Below are 22,566 nucleotides of genomic sequence, written 5' to 3' on the forward strand. Positions count from 1 at the left end.
CTACATACTAAAGGACAAACAGAAAAGTTATACATTAATCAAACAACTGCTGGTTTGGTGCCTGATTGATTGAATCATTTATTTTGAACCAGTCACCACTGTTTGTGTTTAGGAATTTGGTTCAGGTTTAAGGCAACCAAAAGACTTCAAGTGCAGATCCTATTCCAGTACACTGGGGGGAAAAAACCCCCTCTGAATCAGTTTTTGGGTTTGGGTTCAGTTTGATTCCATAATGCACCCTGTGCCTTTTAAAACCCTTCTTCATTTTCATAAGGGCCAAGAACATGATTTCTTCTCCTAACAACATGTGATAGACAGTGGAACAAATCAATTGCGCTTACGCCTCCTTCAGCATCTCCAATCAAATGCACTCACGGATATGGGAGTGTCTAGAGCCTTGGATTAAACACAGTCTGACTCGTAGCTCAGTTTGATCTTTTCTCTTCCAATTCTAGGGTGCTAACCCTGTTGTGATAGAACCTTCATCGGTCTTAAATGGAGGTAAGAATTTGCTCCCAGCTTCAGCAGCCCGTACATCAGAGCAGGGAGAAGACAAAAGAGGCGGTTTAATTTACTTCAGTGGCACAGAAGAAAAGTTTTCAGATAACATTTCTACTGCATCAGAAACCTCAGAGACCACTAGCAGCAGTAAGCATTGAACAAAGAAAAAAACTTTGTTTTGAAAGAAGTTTAAATGTAGGTGCTTGAGGGTTGCTGAGCCAAGTGGTCACCGACTAAAACAATAAACTGGTATGGTTGGAAATACAAGCATCAAGAGGGTATGTGGAGCAGTGAGGAAGGAATTCCAGACATGTACAACAGCTGGTTTACTAACATTCTCTTTTCTGCTCTCAGTATTCTGTTGCACTGCTCTGAGAAGTGGGTGGGCTATGGGACAGTGAGGATATGCATATAGTTCTCCAGCATTCTCTTTGAGTTCAGTGGAATTAAATAAACGGGCTTGTGATTCTGGTCCTCCGTAGACAAGGTAATAAAGCCCACCCCTTTCTTCCAAAACTGAGTCTCTTGGGAGCAGGTGTTTGCTCTACTAAGGTTGCAGTGGAGTCATAGCGTGCCCCCCAGCTGTTCCCTCTCTCATTGGGTGACCCAGCCTGACATCGGTGGCTGTGCATCTCTGCCTCCTCTTCAGTCGAGTCTTTGCAACATACAGCTCCTCCTTCATGCACACACTGTGCATCATGAAGGGCAGACACTGGAGTGGCTTCAAATGAACCTCATCTGTCCACGTCCCTCCAGAGGCACCACTGTTGCAGTTGCTGGAGCTGCCTTTGTTTTACTTTGTGGAATTGAAGCTTGAACCCCCAATTTTCAGAAGTTGCTTCAAAATAGCCATCAGGCATAGAGGTGAACTTAAAAGGATTTGCTGCTTTGTTCAGTCTTGACTTGTATCTTACCTGCCTCTCAGAAATTGAACATAGGAACTGATGTGCTGTTTTGGCTTTGTAGCCTGTTTCCACTCCATCTTCCTCTCTCCTTTCAGATTTCCTTACTGCCACAACTCCCAGCTCCGATATGTGTTTTCCTCGGCAACTTAACTCTTCAGACAATAACAATCAGTGCCTACTCGGCTCTAATGGGAATATTTTACTGCAGCTCAATCCACAGCGGCCTGGAGCTATTGATAACCAGCCACTCGTAACCCAGGACCCAGTGAAGGTAAACGTGTAGTTGATGTTGGGAAAATTGCAGGGAAATGGCCTCACTCAGCCCTTTTTGTGCCAGCTTGTAAGGTCATAAAATCTAGTTTACTGTGGGCTTAATTGAGCCTTGTGCCATAGTTAAAATCCTTTCTGGAAGTTGTGTAAAATGGTCTTTAATAGACATTTGATTTTAAAAATAGATGCATTTCCGTCTTGTGTTAACATATGGTGCAAACTACTTCTTACCGTGATACCTTGACTCTCCCACTCATAACATTTAGGCAGTGTTCTCTTTATCCAGACCCTTCTTTAAAGCCTGACTTTTTCTCTGAACTCTCCCTTTAACTCCTTAGACCCAAACAAAGACTGTGTATGTGAAATTGCATTTTGTGAATATTCATCCCTTTCTCCTTTCTTTGTGATCCCCCTTCCCTGAGCTCTTTCTTTCTTTCTTTCTTTCTTTCTTTCTTTCTTTCTTTCTTTCTTTCTTTCTTTCTTTCTTTCTTTCTTTCTTTCTTTCTTTCTTTCTTTCTTTCTTTCTTTCTTTCTTTCTTTCTTTCTTTCTTTCTTTCTTTCTTTCTTTCTTTCTTTCTTTCTTTCTTTCTTTCTTTCTTTCTTTCTTTCTTTCTTTCTTTCTTTCTTTCTTTCTTTCTACTTGCGATGCAGTTCAGCCCACCTTTGATTCTTGAGAGCTTGCCACACAATGCTCAGATTTTTTTCAAGTCCATCTCCATAATCTTATAGGCTAGAATAATATTTTTTTTTTCTTAAAAACAGAAGCATTCCCATTACGCTGTAGGTCTGCATCCAGATCTGCATTCTTTTTATTTTCTGGTTTGTTTGTTTTTGTTTGTTTTTTGCAGAATAAGGCACAATTCTGAATTGAACTTTGAAAGCCCAGCACAAATAAAAATTTTGTTCTCCTGTGTACCATTGAAACAGTTGTAAGCACTGAATGATCATATATTTTAATTGAAGCAATACAGTGGGCCCTTTGTATCCAGGGGGGATCTGTTCCAGGACCCTCCCCCAAATACTAAATTCTGTGGATAATTAAGTCTATGGCTGGAGGGCCTTGGAGGACCAACTGGACTTGACTGGAAGTGCCTTCTGGTTGCTTTAGGGAGATGTTCTGAGGCATGGGGAAGCCACATGTCCTGTCCCCACTCTTCATAACATCTCCAGATGCGGCCAGAAGACACTGGTGCAAATCTGATTGCATCTGGGAGGCCTTCTGAGGCCCTCCACCTGCCAGCTCATTTAAGGAGGATCCACCATAATGTTTGTTTTGTATTTTTTAGCCTGCTTTAGGGCTTGTAGCAGGTAGAATTCTCTCCCAAAGATTGTCACTCCTAATGGAAAAGGTTCAAGAAATAAAAGGCTCCTGTGTCTGTGGTTTTTAAGTTGGGCAACTTCATGTAGTCAAGATCTTCTTCAATCCCGTTTTCTTATATGCAGGCCCCATCGTTGACTTTGGAAGGTGGTCGACTACGGCAGTCACCTCAGTTAAGTCAAGGGAAGAATTACGAAATTGTCCCAGAACCAGTGTGGCGGGCTCTATACCACTGGTATGGTGCCAACCTTTCTCTTCCAAGACCAGTAAGTACTGAAATTTGTTGCTACTGTGCGTTTGGAAGGGTACCATCTCCCAATCTCCCATTAACTGCCCGGCTCAGGTGCTTGAAAGCACATGTATGCTTGCTGCTATTATCTTTGAATATTAGCAAAACTCTTGCAGTTCTGTTTTCAGTTACCTGAAAAAAAAAAGATTGCAGTTCTTTTGCAGAAGATTTATCTTTTAACCCTCCTCTGCTCATAAAAAGTGAGATGTATTTGGCTGACATCAGTTTAGTATAGGAATCAAGGGGACGAGTCTGGAATGAAATTGTATTGCTGTTCTGTTTGCGGGTTCTAGCACATGGGTAGAACTGTATAGAAATGTATCTGGGGTGCGTCATGACCCCAGTGTGTGGAGCTCATATGTACTTGCTTGTTCAACTGATGTCTTTTTAACTCCAAGCCTCCCAGAATATGAATAAAAAAGAACAATACTGAACGTTTTAACAGCTTCTTAGTATTTGGCAGGCAAGTACATCCTCAGCATAAAGTAGCTCTTGTAGTGTTAAATGAGAGTTTTCACAGTGCAATGAAAACAATGGCATGTCTTGTGTCTCCTTAAAGACTAACAGATTTACTGCATCAGAAGCTTTCATGGGTTAGAGCCCACTTTGTCAGAGACGTGCAGTGTTGTCCTCTGCTGGCAGAAGGATTGATAAATGCACACGTAGGTTGGTATGGAGGAAGCAGAAATTGTGAACCGTGGGATCAAAGTGCCATGAAAAGGAAGTCCACAAAAGCATCTCTCTCAATAAATCTGCTGGTCTTTAATGGAGTCACAAGACGCTTTGCTGTGCTGCTGCATCACACTTAAGGCTGCTTCCCCTCTGGAATTCATCATGAGTATAGCATTTCATTTTCTTCTCACTGTTTCATTGAGCTCAGTATTATCCACGCTGATGGCTGGCAGCTCTCCACACCTTGAGACAGGGATCTGACTCAGGCCTCCCCGGAGATGCTAAAGATTGAACTTGTGACTTTCTGAATTGTAAAGCAGGCGAGGCTGTAGTTTAGTGACAGAGCACCTGCTTTGCATACAGAGGTTCCAAAGTCTGATCCTGAGCATCTCCAAGTAGGGCTGGGAAGGACTCTTGTCTGAAATCCTGGAGGGGGAACCGCTGCCAGTCAATGCAGGCAACCCTGAGCTAGGTGGGCCTGGTGGACTAAAGGTGGCTTCCCCTGTTCATGCATAGCGCGTGCTCTACCACTGAGCTATGGATTTTTACGGAGATCTGAACCCAGTGCCTTTTTAAGTGAAATTCTCAATTTGAAAAGAGAATGGGAGAGGCCTGCAACATCACACAACAGTTGATGCCTGGATTGCAGGTGAACACTTGGAATGTGAAGTGAACGCTGGTTAGAGGAAGCAACTTTTATGTATTGCCCTTCAGTAGTGACCACCCCCTTCACATGCATCGGAGGGCAATTGATCTTGTATTTGTTTGACTGCATAGCAGTATGATGAGGAACCCAAGACTTGTGGAGATGAGATCAAGGGCCATCAGTCATCATTAAATTCTGTGGGCCTCCAGGCCTGTGTGTCATTTGGCAGGGATCGCAGAATCCTGCTTATAGGGAAGAGGTTGTATCTCATTGCTAGAGAACCTGCTTTGCAGGCAGAAGATCCCAAGTCCAGTTCCTGGCAGTATCTTCAGGTGGGCTGGGAAAGACCCTGCATGAAATCTCAGAGGAGCAGCTGCCAGTCAAAGCAGGCAGTGCTGGGCTGAATGGTTCAAGGATCTGACTCCATCGCAGCCAGCTTCATCTGTTCACATCCAAATTAATGAGGGTTTTTATGTAGATGCTTTGACATTCAACTATTATTCTTAACAATCCCATGCATCAGGTCCTTATATATTATATCTTTAAGTACTTAATTCCATTGTTGTCTCTGGCATGTTTCACCTTCATAAAAGCTCACACTGATAGCTGCTGTGGTGGCTCAACAGCATGTTGGTTCAGAGTCCTCAGGGCACTGTGCTTATCAGAGTAACCGTTTTCTAAATAGAATTTTGCATTGCTGACTTTCATGATGCCAATTAAAAAGGAATACACAGAGTTGAACAATTTCTGGCTGGTGAGAAGAGATGGATGCAGTCAGCTTCTTGAAGCTTTGGTGCTGGCTGTGACTCTTTAGCACCGCAAAGCTCTTTATCACTAGGCTTCTCTCACACATTCTCCATGGAAACAAGCACCTTTCACAACCTGAGAAGGGTCAAAGAATTGTTCATCCCATACAGAGCCTTGAGGAATGCACTGTATCCTATGCATCTTAGGACAGGCATTCTAACTTGGTGGAAGAAAAGTGTAGAAAGCCCCAGCTTCAGGCTCCAGTTGAAACAGGCTCCTCTCAAACAAGACTGAGGACCACTGCGTTTCAGATTCAACAGTAGCCCTGTGCCTGTGGAGCTTGTGCCAGCAGGATTGGGTTTGTCTCCTCCATCTCTGGCTTTCCCGTGTCTCTCATGTTGATATGTAGGGTGTAATTTTTGAGCAAAAGGGATATTGTTTGCGTCTTTCGAACCTAAATGCGTATGTCGGCACAGACTCAATGTAATTCAGAACTCTCTATTTTCCTCCCACCCACCCCCAGTCATATATAAGCTCTATGAGGTTGGAGCCTGGTCTGCAGTAAATGGCTGGATCAGGTCTAAAGTCTGTCTAGTTCAGCAACCTTTTTCCCCCTCTGTAGTGGCTAACCAGATGCCTTGGGAAGCTTACAAGCAGGAGTTGATGGCAACAGTTGTCTTCTGCTGTTTCTTCCACACAACTGGTATTGAGTCATACTACCTCAGACATGGGGGTACCTTGTAGCCATTGATAGGCTGCTCATGAATACAATTTAAGTAACCTTTTCAAGACTTGGGAGTGAGTTCCCAACAACATGAGGCTCACTTGGAGTTTTTAAGCTCATTCCAAAAGACTTGCAGGTGGTCTTCAAGAAAGGATTTCTCCCACTTCTTTTTTTCAATATTCCTGTCTTCTCTAAGTTAGAGAATACCCCTTGTCAGTATTTTCTAACTTGGGGTATTCTGAACACAAAGCCTGCGTTCTATTGCCAGCCTATGGGTATTCCCAAAATGAATGCATGTGGATGTGAACATATGAAGTTGCCAGATTCAGTTCACTGGGTCCATCTAGCCCCATATGGTGTTTCTTGAATAACATCAACTCTGTGAGGTCTTGCCCAGCCCTTTTTGGAGAGCTTTTGAGCTTTTGAACTGGGGATGCTGTGTGGTGAACCTTTGCCCCTGCAAGGCCAACCTGAACCCTTCCATAGAATTGTGGAATCCATCTTCGAGCTAGATGGACCAATTTTCTGACTCGGTATATGTGGTTGTGCATGGTACCCCTTTGCATACAGGATTCCACAAATGCGTCTTGCCTTACTAGTCAACTGCAATGCGTGGACACACTATTTCTCTTCTCTCCCCTGCCCCTCCCCCATAGCCTCTGGGGAAGGGGCAGAGCCTTTTTTTCATTCTCTGTAGAATGTGGAAAATAGTAAGAAGCAGTGGGCACCTCTTCCATTACTCACAAAGGGACTTCACCTGTTTCTTACCTTCTCAGAAAAAAGGTTTCTGGAGTGGGGTTCTGTACGGTGCAGGATGTCCTTGCCAGAGGACTGGGAGTACTCAGCCATGGCAAGTGGATTTGAGGAAATATGCATGTGTGTGTCCCCCTTAAATTTTGCAATACATTTCAAAGTGAAGAAATTCCCAACTTTCTATCCCCAGGTGATTAGAAACAGCAACTCACAACGGCCTGAGCTGGAGCTCTTCCCCCGCTATCTGCTCTTCCTGAGGCAACAACCCGCCACCCGGACGCAACAGTCCAACATCTGGGTCAACATGGGTATGATGACCCTGAGAATGTTTCCTCACCATTTGCCGAGAGGTAACGTAAGAATACAGCAAGAACCCAGCAGCTGCATAGTGTCTGCAGCAAGGCCGACCCCACTGCCCACACTTCCATGGCTTTTCTGCCACAGCACGTGACTTGTGAGGGGGATGTGGTGGGTGGAGATAGAGTTGAACACCCAAATCAGGCAGATCCTACCCCGCTAATCTGTTCATCTCTTCACACAATTCTTTTAAACACCACAGCAGGTTCTAAAATCCCACCTTTTTTACATGTAAGGAAATCCCTTTTAATCATAATGGGTGGAGGCAACACTCCCCTTCCTTCACCTCTTTGGACTCTTTTGCTAATCACCTTTTGCTGCCGCCATACCATACCAATGCCTCCTTTCCATTGGCGAGGAGGAGTCACACAACCTGAGATTAAATTGAACCAACAAAAATGAACCTAATAAATGTAGTTAAATAAATCAGATTGCTTTATTTGCTCAGATGTCCCATTGTTTTAATGCCAGTTCTCCAATTATTGCCAGTTCTAATGCCAGACCACCAATTATTGTCTCCATCCCAGTCCCACTTAAACACTGGAGGGCTTTCCTGGAAAGCAAGTGGACTCCGTGCCTCAGGCAGAGTCAGGACTCTGGAAGCTCTTTCCAGGAGTCTTCCATCAGGTCTTCACACCAAAGGCTGAAGGACACCTGTGCTCCTGCTGAAGGAACATCTCAAGTTGCTGTTAAGTGGGCAGCTTTAGGCTGTTCATTCAGTAGCAGCTTCTAGGAACACTTCCTGGAGCTCTCTGGCCTCCAGCTTCTTCAGTGATCAGAAAACCTGTGTTGTCTGCCTCTGCTGCCCAGCAACATTACTTCTCAGTGCTCAGTAACCACCAGCAACCAACCAGCCTAAGTTCCTGAGCCTGACTTGCTCAGCTATCCCTTTTATTTTGTCCCTCTCAGCCTTTGTGACCAAACATAAGATGTGCACTTTCAAAAGCTATTGACCATTGGTCAGTAGTTAAAAGCTGATGCAAAGTGTTGAAGAGAATTTTGAATAATCAGTTGGAGAGGGTCATCTGTTGCCCAATCAGAACTGCCTTTTGGACTATCGAAATGTGCTGGCACACTCAAACACCCAGTTTTGCCACTTTTGAGTAGTTGGTGTACATCACTATGATGGGCAACGCTCAACCTTCTCTCTGCCTCAGCACAGCCTGTACGCAGTGAGGTCCACACAAGGCATCCATTTTCTCTGACTCCACCAGCTCCGCTTTAGCTTGAGGTTCTGTTTACAAGTTACCACTGAATTCTGTTTCTTTGCACAGTGCTTCTAAATGATTCCACTTGTAAATTGGATGGTGCAGGGATGGTGATGGAGAGCTCGTTCCCTTCCAAGAACACAAAACTCTTATCAAAGGTCATGAAATGTTAAAGCATCCTCTTTCCTCTTACATTTCTTTTTTTGTCTAATTCAAACTACAATCCACAACATCACTGTCTTGTTTTCAAAGGCATTTGCTCCCGGCTAAGTGTGCCTAGGATTGCAGCTGTTACTGTCACTCTGCAACCAGTACTGCTGACATTCCAGCAGGCTTCCATCTTGTAGTCAAGGCTGAACTTCTTCTAGAGCTGCATCAGTAATGTCATTAACAGGGGCACTCAGATGCTGCTTTTGAAATTTCTTTTCAAGGTTCTGAGCTGAGAATTAAGTATCTGAGAAAGCTGAGAAATTTGCCTAGGGGCATATGCTAATGACTAGGCCATTAACTTGAAAGAATATCAACAGTGAGTCTCTGAGGAGGCATGCAGAGGCAGGCTAGTTTACTGTTTATTTTTATTTGGGATCTGTTTTAATTCTGTTTTTATAAACGTACTTTAAAACTATATCAAGCCACTCTGGCTTTGAATGCAGTGAGATAGATCCTTAAATGAAATGTAATAATTTTCAAAGGAAAAATTTATGGCTGGAGAAGAAAACACTCTAATGAAGAATTTTGAAGGGGTTTTTAAAATTATAGTTTAATGGGGGTGGCTATTGGGGGTGTCACGAAGAGCTCCTGCACTTAAAATGTCGACCACCACTGCTTAGAAGAGGCATTTCTACCTGTCCCAAAGAGAAGAGGAGATCTTACGAGATGGAGAGAAATTTAACAACAACAACAACAGTATTTATATACCGCTTTTCAACAAAAAGTTCATAAAGTGGTTTACAGAGAAAATCAAATATCTAATGCCTTCCTGTCCCAAAAGGGCTCACAATCTAAAAAGATGATCTAAAAGAATCTAAAAGAAAATCTAAATCACAATCTAAAAGAAATCTAACCCACTAAGACCTCTGGGAACTGTCACTTCTGAGCAGATTCTGTTGTAATGTAAAGTGGATTCTCCAGTACTGGACAGGACCTACCTGGAGGGTGGATTAGGGATTATGTCACAATGGAAGTGAGGTGAACTTGTGCTTTTTGTAAGGACTGTGCAGCAAAGTGGAATGTTGCATTTAATAAGTGGGTTCCTTTTCCAGCATGCCCCTTGCATTGCTTCTGCAGTCCTTAGTCACAACTCTCATCTTTCCTCCTGATCAGTGTGAAGGGTAGATTCAGGATCATGCCAGATTTGGGCCAGACTTAACTTGGTAGGCCTTTTAGATATTCAACACTGCAGACAATTCCCCTGCTTTGCCAGGTGTTAGCCCTGACCGCACATAATCCCTTATGAATTTTGCATTCTGACATAATGTCTCTTTACTATGCCCAGCATGATGCTGCCACTAGATACATGCCAATTTTTTAAAAATAATTGTTGATACGAGAATGGTAATGTCAGCTCCTTGGAGGAAAGTCCTAATGTCATTCAGACCTTTAATAAGAGTTTGCTCATGCCAAGTCTTCCTTTTTTTCTTTATCACTTGTTCTGCCAGCCTGTAAGAAAAAAGGCCCAAGATCTTGTAGTGTGTGGTTGATTGCCAACTGATCACCAGAATCTTGCACAACACCCTAGGTGGGAGCTGCTGTCCCTTGAATATTTCAAATTACCAAATTCAAAATTGTGGGCTTTTGCCAAAACAGTGCACTTGATCATGATTTGAAATTGTTTTGCTCTGCACTAACTGTTAAAATCAATGATTAATCTCCAGTGTCCCCTCCCAATACGCTTTCTTGCTGTAATCTTATTCTTAATCCTCTTGTCTTTTAATTGCAGAAACCTGCCTTTTTATGTGTGTATGTCTTAAGGAGAACAATAATCCTTTGCTTGATGCCTTGAGGTTACAAAAGAAAGTGAGATTTTCTTTGCAGGCTTAGAAAGTGACTGTGGTTTAAATTTTACTCTGTCATTGCAGGTGCTTGCAGAAATAAAGCATTTGGCTCTATTGATATACTGAATCTCTTTAAATGAATTATCTAGGAATTAGCCCATTTTTGCCCAGCCCACAGGTGTACACATTTGGTCCCTGTTGTGCATATGCAACATTGGGTAGATATGGCTTAAACTAAATGCGTTGACTGCAAATGTGGATATTCTCCCCCCCCCCCCACCTGAATGGAATCTGGTATTCTAATATTCTGTTTTGGAGGATATGACATTGAGATGGAATGTGTCTGCCAGCATTTCAGCAGAGTAGTTCTGTTTGTGATACTGCCGGGTTAAATTTCTTTGAGATTCATTAGCACTCGTTTTTCATATGGGCAGTGCAGTGCAATGCTGTTTGTCCCCTAATATTCCCTATTAGGGGATCACTCACTATCCTCTTTTGCTTAAGAAACCCCTTTGCCCTTCATCATCCTTAACTCCTGTGGCTGCCCCAGTGTCCACTGTTGTTAATGCTAACCAGGTTTTACTCATGACCAGATGCTTAAGATTGAAACCTGGTTAGTGTTAACTGTGGCTGATGTTGATGCCGATATGATGATGAATCATGGGTTAAAGGCAGTGAGAATTTGCACTTAAAAATGGAGACTGGAAGGAACCATACAGTTCTGAACCCTTTAAACGTGGTTATGGGAACCAGCAGCTTTGCACCCAGACCAACCTATAGATGAATTGCAGTGGGAATAACGTACCCTGAAAACAATCAACATAAACTTTTTTGGCATCAGAGCATCAAAGCACAAGGCATGACGACTTGCTTTGTGAGCAGACAGTGGGGGCGGGGCAGAAGGCGTGAAGCTGTAGCTACACTGTAGTAACAGTAGCATCTTCATGTCAAATGATATAGGTGCTCAGCACTGTGCTGTAGATGAGTCTTTGCACTGAACAGGGCTGCATGCAGGTGATATGGTTTCTGTGGTTGAGAACTGCATACATCTGCCTTAAAAATTAAAACAGATGTGGAGAAGCTCCACATGATGATGCATCTGTTTGTGGGCCTTACCATTTTACCATGTAGATGTGGGTCATATGTTTGTGATCTTTCCTGCATGGAATTTGCCTTGCTCCATACAAAGTTAGCACATCAGAGAAGAAGCTTGCCAAGAAAAAACCTTCTCTTTTACATGCTAGTTTTCTGTGTCATGAGCACTTTACGTTTTCTAGTAGCAAAAATACAACAGGTATTTGTAGAAAACAAATTACAGATATTGTGAGTTTACATTCCTACTTATTATAAACTTAATGTGTAATCCCCCTCATGATTAGTATTATCTCTTATTCCAATATTGAATAAATGGAATCCAATTTGTTATAAAATCCTTCTTGGTTTGCTTTCGCTTTCAGTTTTATGTAATGTATTCTTTAGCTGGTACTGAAATGGCCCTTATGCTCCTTTACCACTGATCAATTGGCAGTATTTTTTTTTTCATTTCTGATATTTAACTACAACAGGTAAATATGTTGGTTGGGCTGTGTGGTCTCTTTTATACAGACTACGAGTTATCCCCAACATGGGCAGCAAAAGGATAAATGAGATATTTGTGAGTGTGTGAACATTCAAGGGTGAATGTGAACATTCAAATTTTCATCTCACATTCAAGGGAGAAGGGTGAACATTCAAGTGCTGTCATCCCCCCCCCCAGTCTGAAATGGTACAGCCCAGCAAAACATGCATCATCTAGGATCTTCTGCTTCAGTTCTAAGATTCCAACCAATGAATGTTGATTTGAGGGTCATTTTGACTTTATTGGGCAGATACCACCCAATGCCGAAGGTACCTCCACATTAGACTTTCATTTGTACATTCTGTTGATATGTGTGTTTCAGCAGTTTCTATGCACTTCCTGGTTAAAAATCTTAAAGTTTGCATGAAAAAGGACTGTCAGCATCAGTCCAAGTAAATCAGCAAATCCAGATAAGGCTAATGAACAGCTATATGTACACAGTGAGAAATGCAGCATGATGCCAATTGCCGAACAGGTCTTCTCCTCCTGTTTTACTGATGTATGTATAACACACACTTTTGCTCCCCTGTGAACACAGGAAATGTTCCATCTCCCAATGCTCCCTTAAAGAGAGTCTTGGCCTACACAGGCTGTTTTAGTCGCATGCAGACTGTCAAGGAGATCCATGAGTATCTATCTCAGAGGCTGCGAATAAAAGAGGAGGATATGCGCTTGTGGCTGTACTACAGCGAGGTAACTGCAGAGTTTTAAAGGCTTTCAGATGCTTGCATGTCCTGAAGATTGCAAGAACAGCCTGTTGCGGGAAGACTTAAGTTGGAGCATAAACAACTCTGTCTGGAAGGGCAGATTACTAAGGCCTACAAAAAAAACCTCTTTCTTTTAGTTGCCAAGGATGTTTGAATGAATTTAGGATATTTTGGGGTTGCTGAATCAAAAAATGGAATCGGTTTTGCCTGATTGGCTCTAGTTTTGGGGGTATGGCATAGTCACTTATATGCTGATATATGCAGCTTCCTCGTGGGGAAGCCGCCACTATAGCTTCCTCATGAGGAAGCTGCTTGAATCAGCATATAAGTGGCTATGCCATGCCCCCCAAACTAGAGCCAATCTCGCAAAAACAATTCCAGTTTTGGTTTCAGCATCCCAAATATACCCAAGAATTGTCTGATGTCAAACACTAAACCTAATCATCCCAGAAGATTCCATTGCAATTGATGCTTGGCAAAAACAAGATGGTCCTATACCTTTTTGGGAAGGGCAATAAAGAGGAAGCTTTTCTGAATTCATTTTAGGGGAAGTTTCTAGAATTGTGAGGCTGTCACCAAGAGAGCTGCCCCTGCCCATACGATGTCTTTGCACACAGTAGGAAAAGGTGCCTCTTCCTCCCTGCCACAAGTGGTGTTCACTGGCATTCCTCCTTCTTCCTATGTGAATGGCACTCCCTTAGCTGTGGAACTCTTATTCAGTACACAGCCATACATGGTGGCCCTTATCACCAAAGAGTCACTATTATCCAGGCCCGACACATGGGGGACACAGAAAGCAGGGCCAACTGATGAGGTCTTAATTGGTGAATAAGGAGATGTGTCTTGGGGCTGCTTATGGGTGATGGGTCCAAATCCTTCAGAGTACACCTGGTTCTCATTAGCCATTCTTCATCCATGCGCAGCAATGCTGTTCCCCTGCTGGTCTATGTGACTCTTGCAAAGATTTGTGGGCTATGTAGGGACAGTGTGACCCTGTTAGTGTAGAAAGCACTCTTTGCATGTTGCACTTTATCTCTCTACATACATGCACACCAATGCCTCCCAAGAGATTGCTTTCTGCCTTTCAAATTTAGTTTAACCAGAACATCCATTTGGACATGCCTCTAAAGCTTCCAAGAGACCTGGCATGAAAGAGGCATTCTCCATTTTTCTTTGCAGAACTATCTTACTCTTCTGGATGATGAGGACCACATGCTGGAGTATCTGAATATCCAAGATGAGCAACACTTGATAATAGAAGGTATTTGAAGCCAGGTGCCTGGCCCTCTGGCCTCCGAGAATTGCATGTCCTAGTTGCTGTTAAAGACCTTCTATTTTTCCTTCCCTTGCAATCATGTTGAAACCAATCCTATTGTTCAAAGATGTGTATGTTTTTAAAATTTCTGCAGTGGTGTGTTAAAAAGTTACCTTTCTTTCATTTTTAAAAACAACATTTTAGAGGTTTATTAAGCTTGGGTATAAGGGCTGAACAGTCTAATTTGGTTTAAGGCCCAGAACCTGTTATCACTGTAAAGTTTAACACATTTATTTTGGTACAGACTTCATCGGTCAGAGCCCACATCATCAGATGCATGAAAAAGATGCACTCATGCACAGTATACACGGAGAGGCAGATAGGCAAATGCCCTGTGTGTTTGTGTGTGAATGTTGAGCATATCTATACTTACAAACGTGAATTGGTTTTGTACCATTTTAATTGACACGGCTTCCCCCAAAGAAACTGGGGGATTGTGTTTTGATAGAAGTGGTGAAGCTTCCCCTTTGGAGTTTTATTAGCTCTACATACAGAACTGCAGTTCCCTGAAGAGAGGGAATGAATAACTAATGCGAACGCAGTCTCTGATATGGATATGCCTGTTGCAGAGGGAGCTCCGAAAGTTGAGCAATCCAAGAAATAGGTATGTCCCATCACTATGCAGAGCTCAAAAGAAAGACAAGTTCCACTCAAAAAGAGTTAGAGATGGTTAGGATTGGACTGTAAGTGACCCTAAACACCTAACTCAGAGACCATTGCTTTGCTGTGCATAAAGATTGCCACGTTTCAGCAAAAGGATTTCAAAAAGGAGACTTCATGGTGAAGTTTCTGAGTTGGGATTCAGAAACTGAATCAATATTGTCAGCCTAGGGCTCAATAGAGCCTGGGGTGGCTAGCAGAAAAGAATTGTCCTGAGATAGTTATTCACTAGTCACCTTGCTTTGCCAATTCATTAGCTGTTGAGAGTTAATCCACTGTTACTGGATTTTCATTTGCACAGCAGTGAGGCACACCTCTCTCTTAAATTTCTGAGCCTTCTTTTTGTAAGAACATTTCCATCCCTATTCACCCCCCTTTTGCATCTGAGCTCCTGTCCACAAAAGCCAAAACGACAGAGTCTAGTGGCACCTTAAAGACTAGCAAGCTACAATGGTTGCCCCTTTGGAAATTTGTTTCTCAGTTAGGGAAGAAAGAGACTAAGAAGGGGTTATGAATCAAGAGGTTAAGGTGTATCCATAGTTGTGTGGTAGAGCACATACTTTGCATGCAAAATGTCCCAGTTTCAATCCCTAGCATCCTCCAGTTGAGAGGGAATTTGTGCAACAGGGCTGGGAAAGGCTTGTCTCTGCAGCCAGTCAGTGTTGGCAGAACTGGGCTAGATGGAACCATGATCTGCCTCATATGAGGCAAGCCGCTTGAAACGGAGCTTGCAATGGCCTGTCTGGCTAAGGGAGCACACAGTAGTGAAACTGTGTGGGTAACATGGAAAAAGGGTCTGAAAGACTAGGAAGGAGTCATGAATAAGCCCCTTCCCTTCTCATTTTCTGCCCTCCAGCCAGTTGTGCTGTCTGTGAAGCTAGCCTTGACTTGAAAACCTTAAGTCCTGCAACAAGCTTCTGTGAAGTCTCAGTTGGTGCTGGAGTGTTTAACTGTGATATTAATTTCTTTTTGATTCCTTGGAGTGTTTATCATCTAGTTCCATATTCCTTGTACATGCAAGGATGCTGTAACCTTTCCAGAATGTTAGGAAATACGAATTCAACTGACTCATATTGGAATTGTGCTCTGGTTTGGAAACATTCTCACTCATGAAAGTTTGAGAATTTCCTGTCCCCTGTCTAGGATCTGTTCATTTGAGTCCCTTAAAGCTTCTGTAAATGAGGATTTGTAGAGATACTTTCTCTTTCTAGAAATGTTTCCAACTGGGCATTATTGTATAAACTGCAGCATCAGTTTGGTGGCATCTGTATCAACTAAACTTTGCTCTTTGTATTTTATCCAGTTCGGAACAAAGATATGAGCTGGCCGGAAGAGATGTCCTTTATAGCAAACAGCAGTAAAATAGACAGACATAAGGGTAAGTGTGTTGCAATTCTGCAAATTGGTAATGAAAACTGCTTAACTGTACAATGAAATAGATCAAATGGCTTCAGGCTACAAATGTTTCTGAAGACTTGCCCCTTAAAAAAGCATCACTCCTTGTAAGCAGAAAGCTAGCATATCAGGGAGACTAGCCTGCTTCCTGATGAACATACTGTGTGTATGTGTGTGTTTTACTTGCTAGAACTTAAAATATGGAAGCGTGTTCAAAAATGTCAGCCCCTATCTGCAACCTGGCATGGTAGAGTCCATTCTTACTCTTGGGGCTATACAACATAATTTTGATATTTGTATAAACCAAGTCAAATTGTTTGATCAGGAGTGTTGGTGGGTTATAGCCTTTTTAATATAAAAGACTGGATACAGTTAATGGGAGTTGGTTTAAATATACATGAGCGTCTAAGTGCAGACTGAAACCAAGTCACTGTATGCAAGTTCACATGGCTGTGCTAGCCCCCTCCCTGATGCATACCATGTGCCACCCTGGTAAGTAGGCCGTGCATGTATGCACTTGCAGAAAGAGTTGTGTGTGCACTTGCATGAATGGGACTATGGAACACATCTTTTCTGACAACTTTGCCCACATGTGTTGAACGCAATAACCTTGTTCTTTCTGGTGTGGAGAATCCTTCCCAAAGCAGGAGAGGCTTTTCAAATTTCAGTACAGGGGCACTTTCTGTGTAACCCCGGGGTGGCTGTTCATCATTACCATCGTTGTTGTTGTTCTATCTGTGTACATAGTGCTTTACAATGAGTGTGGAGACAGGTCCCTGTCCAAGGGGCTCACAGTCTAAGACAGCAGTCTCCAAATCGCAATCCGGCATGCCAAAATTACCCATTTGGGCATGGCGCTGGCAGAGGCTTTCCATTGCATGCTGCAGCCCCCATGCTTCACTGCCGATTTCCTCAGAAACTTGTGCTGGGCAGCCACTTCAGCTCAGAAATCGGGCACAGAGCCTGCTGGGTTGATGAGCAGCAGAAGCGGTGGCCTGGTGTGAGAACAGCAGTGAAACGTGGGGGCTGCAGCATGGAGTGGAAAGCCTCTGCCGGCACTGGGTGGGTAATTTTGGCATGCTGGATCCAGCCCGCAGGTCGCGATTTGGAGGCAGCTGGTCTAAAAGAAACACAAGGGAGATAACAGAGGAAAGGGAGGGAATTGGATGCAGGAAAGACAGACTGGGGAAGAATACATGCTGGTTATGTACATTTACTTAGCCTTAGTTTATAGTGTAAGGATGGGGATGAGGGGCTTGGTCTAGTGCAGGGGTGCCCAAACCCCGGCCCGGGGGCCACTTGTGGCCCTCGAGGCCTCTCAATGCGGCCCTCAGGGAGCCCCCAGTCTCTAATGAGCCACTGGCCCTCCTGAGATTTGTTGGAGCCCACACTGGCCCGATGCAACTGCTCTCAGCATGACGGCCAACTGTTCGACCTTTCGCATGAGCTGTGGTATGAGGGCTCCCTCCATTGCTTGCTGTTTCACATCTGTGATGCAGCAGTGGCAGCAAAGGAAAGGCAAGCCTTGCTTTGTGCAAGGCCTTTTATAGGCCTTGAGCTATTGTAAGACCTTCATTCATTCATATAAGTTCATCTTTAATATATTCATTTATGTAAAACTTATGTAAATTTATTCAAATTTTAAATGTAAATTAATTCTTTTTTCCCCCTGGCCCCCGACACAGTGTCAGAGAGACGATGTGGCCCTCCTGCCAAAAACTTTGGACACCCCTGGTCTAGTGTGTTTTTGGAGGAGAGTTTAAAAGGAAGTAAGGGCGGTGGCATTCTGGGAGGCGGTTCTGGGTGTAGAGGGTGACAGTGGAGACAGCACTAGAGACTTTTATAGAGTAAGACCTTAGGATGACAGAAGATGGTGGAGCCAAACAAGTGAAGCTCACAAGCAGGAGAGGTATTGGGTTATAAGAGCAGAGAGCTGGGCAGGGCAGGACTGTGGTCGGTATTGAAAGTACGGGTGAGAAACTGCACAGTGCTACAGATGGGAGGTCAGAGCTCAGGTTTAAGCAGAGATGTCAGGTGGCTAGAGCAAGATGAAAAGTTCTGGTTGCAGAATGCTGGCTATAGATGAGGGAACTGAAGTGTGACAATGGCAGACCAAAGAACAGAAAGCTGTAGTAATGACCATCCTTGGCTGCTTTCCTCTCTTATATTGTTTCTCTCCCCCTCCCCCATTTCTGTTGTTTTGGCAAAATGTACCCTTGTGTTCCCCACATTTTGCCCTTTCCAGTTCCTACGGAAAAGGGGGCCACTGGCTTGAGCAACCTGGGAAACACCTGCTTCATGAATTCCAGTATCCAGTGTGTCAGTAACACACAGCCTCTCACACAGTATTTCATCTCGGGCAGGCACCTGTATGAGCTCAACAGGTAATTCTCTCAGGGTGCTTCATAGACTATGAGGATTAGAGTGTTATTTTTTTTAAAAAGGCATTCTTTAAGCAAGAGTATCCTGGAAAAAAAGGAAAGAGAGAAAGAGAGAAATCACCACAGGGTATATTATACTGAAAGTGCTGTACGTAGAAGTGCTGTAAATAAGCACATTGACCATAGAAGGCTCTCTGTCCTTTGCTGCTTGACCCACTGCATGGACTGTAGAACAACATATATAGGTTGCCTTCATATGCTGTTAGAGAGGGGCCATAGCTTAGTGATAGAATTTTGCAGAAAATCCCAAGTTTAATCCCTAGCATTTCCAAGGAAAGCTGAAAAAGATCCCTATTTGAAACCCAGGAGAGAGACTTGCAATCAGAGTAGGCAATATTGAGCTAGGCTGAAGTGTTAGAATTCTGGATTGTACCACTTGCAGGTGGGTTTTTAAAATCCTCCATTCACCTCATTTGTGTGTATTTAAAAATACCTTGCTGTGTGTAGAAAACTAGCTCACTGGTGAGATAGTTTAGTGTATCCCTCTCCCTAGTGTGCTAATTTTCTACATGCAAGAAACATATTATGTAGGGAAGTGTTTTAAAGAATCATACATGTGCACTCTCTCTAGAAGTGCAATGTGGCATGCTCCAGAACTCTGCCACCTCATTCTGTGTCGTGTGTGGATCAGCTCTTGGTGTCTTAAGTGACAAATGGCTAATTGACTGAGTAACTTTTGTTATCAATTCCAGAACGAATCCAATAGGAATGAAGGGACATATGGCCAAATGCTATGGGGATTTGATTCAAGAGTTGTGGAGTGGAACTCAGAAGAACATTGCTCCCTTAAAATTACGGGTGAGCGTTAACAGTGCATCTTAGTCGCATGCTGCTAATTATAAGATGAGTGCTAAAAGCAGTTGTTCACATTAATTGAAATGTTAGCTTTGTCATGCAACTTTCAAAGCATTTCAAAAATACTTAAGTGCCGGCCAATTCACACATGGAGAAAAAAGGAACGTAGGATAGTCTTTCCTAGACTTTATCACTTCAGATTAAAAACCAGTCCATTCTGTGGTCGGGGTGGGGGGGGGTGAGACATAACTTGCTACATGCAGAAGATTAACACTTAAATTCTACTCACTAGCTGGTTCCCTGACCTGCTAGCTTTTTTTATACGGGGAACATAAGAGGATGCTAGCCCATACCAGCAGTCTGAAGTGGTATGGTCTATGTTGCTCCTTTTGCCTTTATGTATTGGAGGCAGATGCTTCATTTATCGTAATTGAGTTATGGCTTAAAGCCCACATTTATTACTGTTAAGCCCATCAAACAAAAGGCTGTCTAGTTCAGCATCCTGTTTCCCACAGCAGCCAACCAAATGCCTCTGGGAAGGCCACAGGCAGGGCATGAAGACAGACCCCTCTCCCACTTGTGCCCCCCTGCAGCTGACATTCAGGAGCAAGCTGTCTCTGCACTCAAAGGTGGCATGTCACTGTTACGATACAAGTAACCATTGATAGACTTGACAGGGGTTGATTTTTTTCCTTCGTTGCAGTGGATGATAGCTAAATATGCTCCCAGATTTAATGGCTTCCAGCAGCAAGACTCACAGGAGCTCCTGGCTTTCCTTCTGGATGGTCTCCATGAGGATCTGAATAGAGTTCATGATAAACCATATGTAGAACTAAAAGACAGCGACGGTCGCCCAGATTGGGAAGTAGCGGCAGAGGTATGTGTCTCCTGAGCTACACTTCTCCACATCTCTCCCCTTGCCCCCATTCTTGGTTTTTTTTGCACCGTTTTGGGATTCTGCTAGAGCTGCAGCTCTTTTACCTGGAGGGTTTCTCAAAGCACTAGTGCCGGTGGAGTGAAACAGGGCTTGGCTCCAGGGTCTTTGGGCTCTGCAAGAAGATCCCCTTAACTAATTGGGAGAAGGAGTGTGAAGGTGGACTCTGTGAGGGCCAGCAAGAGGGTGCTGCCAAATATGCTCTGAAACATTCTCACATGGCATTGAGACCAAGATGGCAGTGCTGATGCTAGACTTAAGCCAGCACTTAATGGTCTCTTGGTACCCAGCATATGCCCACTCACTGAGCTTGAAGTCTGCCCCTCAGCATCCTACACTGTCTCCAGGGGAGGTTTTACGGGACCAGAAAGTTTACTGCCTCAGAAGGACAAACCCCCAAAAGGAAGTCTCACCAATTAATCAGGCAAGTGCTGCTGGACACATGCAGATACAAGGAAGACAGCTGAAGAGTGATTGACAGCATGGGAGGGGGAGACTAGCAAAGATAGTATCTTTTCCACAGATAAATCTCCAAACTGGAGTGAATTCATGGTTGCAAATTTCTCATAGTTGAAACTCGTGGATGTAATTTCTCATGAAATAACTGCATGTCTGGTGCTTTGCATGAGTGGGTAAACAGGCAAAGGTTGCTATGGATCTGGGAGCAGAGCACCTTGCTTGTGTTGTTGCCTGTTCTTGGCTTCTAGAGCTTTTAGTTTCTTCCACTTAGACATTCACGTTTCTGCAAGGATTTTATTCTCTATCCCCTGACCCTTTTTTTTTCCAGGCCTGGGAAAATCACCTGAGGAGGAACCGCTCGATTGTGGTGGACTTGTTCCACGGGCAGCTGCGATCCCAAGTGAAATGCAAAACTTGTGGGCACATCAGTGTTCGTTTCGACCCTTTTAACTTTTTATCTTTGCCCCTTCCAATGGACAGTTACATGCATGTAGAAATTAATGGTGAGTAATAAGAGCAGTGCTGAGTTTCTTTTTTTTTCCCTTGGTTGCATTGAAAATATTATTTTCTCTCCCTCCCCCCCATCAGTCCCTCTTTCCTTTTGAATCACATCAGTTAGAGAGAAAGGTTCCAGGCACAGCCAGTGCTGTTCTTATAACATTGCATACACATCAGAAAACAATTGGCAATGATAAATAACAATCGTAAGGTAGCAGGGCTGAGAGAGAACAATACTAGGCTTGGTGGACTAATGATCTGCATGAAGTAACTTCCACAGATGCATATTAATATTTAGAAGGGGTATAGCTCATGGTCGAACACGTGCTTTGTATGTGGAAGACCCCAGTTCAGTCCATGTACAAGGGCTAGGAAAGATTTCTCTCTTGAAGATGAGGAACCTGACATGTACTGTTGCATTTTGGAAGAAAAAAGACATGATAGCTGTTGATGTGCCGGTTTGGTTAAAATCTAAGAAACTCTTTCCCTACAGTATCTGAAAAGAACACCTTCAAATTTTGTTCGGCATTTGCTTCCGTTCCCTGAATGTGAAACCGAGCAATAGAGCCAACTTCAAACAGTTGAATTCTTGGCCTGGGGAGAACTATGAGAGCAGATCTTGAAAAAAATCATTTTGTTTTCTTTTGTGTGTGTGCTTTTACCTGTGGCCGTATAGCTAAGAAAAGGATTTTAAACTCAGATGAAAGATGAAAAAGATTCATCCAAGCGTATCCAAGATTCTGGGCATCAAGGATTCTGGAATGGAATAATGTCTTATACTTTAATAGACAAAAAACAGCCACCAGCTAATCTTGCAGAAATGATAAATCTAGTCCCATTTTGTTAAGCTGATTCTTCTTTTTTTCTTTTGCTCTTCAAGTAATAAAGTTAGATGGTACTACCCCTGTTCGATACGGGCTGAGGCTGAATATGGACGAGAAATACATGGGCTTGAAAAAACAACTGAGTGACCTTTGCTCACTAAAGCCAGAGCAAATCCTCCTTGCAGAAGTGCACAACTCAAACATAAAGGTACAGATGCTCTCAGTGCTGTTTTTATTTACAAAACAGGGCATTAAGTCATTGGCCCCTCAAGACAAACTGGCCTATGAACATTGAGTTGATCTTTGATATGCTGCAACATTCAGGGTGCAAACGTTGCAATGGAGGTTGTTGCCACCCTAAACACTTTGGAACTGATTCCTGAGTTTGATGCCAGTTTCTAGAGTTGCAAACCTGATAAAAAGGGTAAGAGGAATAAGGAGGGTGGTCCCTGATTTTAGATTTGGTGTGTGACACATGCACAGGTACAGTTTAAATAAAACAATAAAACCACAGGTATAGATTTAGAGGTTCTCTG

At 43.3% G+C, this 22,566-nt stretch overlaps 1 protein-coding gene across 3 annotated transcripts in view; it reads left to right on the plus strand.

The window, feature by feature from the left end:
• The window catches only part of USP32 (ubiquitin specific peptidase 32), a 142,893-nt gene that overhangs the window by 103,537 nt on the left and 16,790 nt on the right, over positions 1 to 22,566 (plus strand). Inside the window, exons 13-24 of one of the 3 annotated variants that reach the window (XM_066635933.1) lie at positions 456 to 648; positions 1,502 to 1,677; positions 3,120 to 3,260; positions 7,016 to 7,175; positions 12,541 to 12,695; positions 13,889 to 13,970; positions 15,988 to 16,062; positions 18,325 to 18,463; positions 19,213 to 19,318; positions 20,019 to 20,192; positions 21,037 to 21,211; positions 22,087 to 22,238. In XM_066635933.1, coding sequence (XP_066492030.1) covers positions 456 to 648; positions 1,502 to 1,677; positions 3,120 to 3,260; positions 7,016 to 7,175; positions 12,541 to 12,695; positions 13,889 to 13,970; positions 15,988 to 16,062; positions 18,325 to 18,463; positions 19,213 to 19,318; positions 20,019 to 20,192; positions 21,037 to 21,211; positions 22,087 to 22,238 — 1,728 coding nt within the window. The remainder of the gene's footprint in view (positions 1 to 455; positions 649 to 1,501; positions 1,678 to 3,119; positions 3,261 to 7,015; positions 7,176 to 12,540; positions 12,696 to 13,888; positions 13,971 to 15,987; positions 16,063 to 18,324; positions 18,464 to 19,212; positions 19,319 to 20,018; positions 20,193 to 21,036; positions 21,212 to 22,086; positions 22,239 to 22,566) is intronic. The other 2 variants (XM_066635934.1, XM_066635935.1) reach the window with 2 other exon arrangements.

Source organism: Tiliqua scincoides, chromosome 8, assembly GCF_035046505.1.
Source record: "Tiliqua scincoides isolate rTilSci1 chromosome 8, rTilSci1.hap2, whole genome shotgun sequence".
NCBI classification, from domain to species: Eukaryota; Metazoa; Chordata; class Lepidosauria; order Squamata; family Scincidae; genus Tiliqua; species Tiliqua scincoides.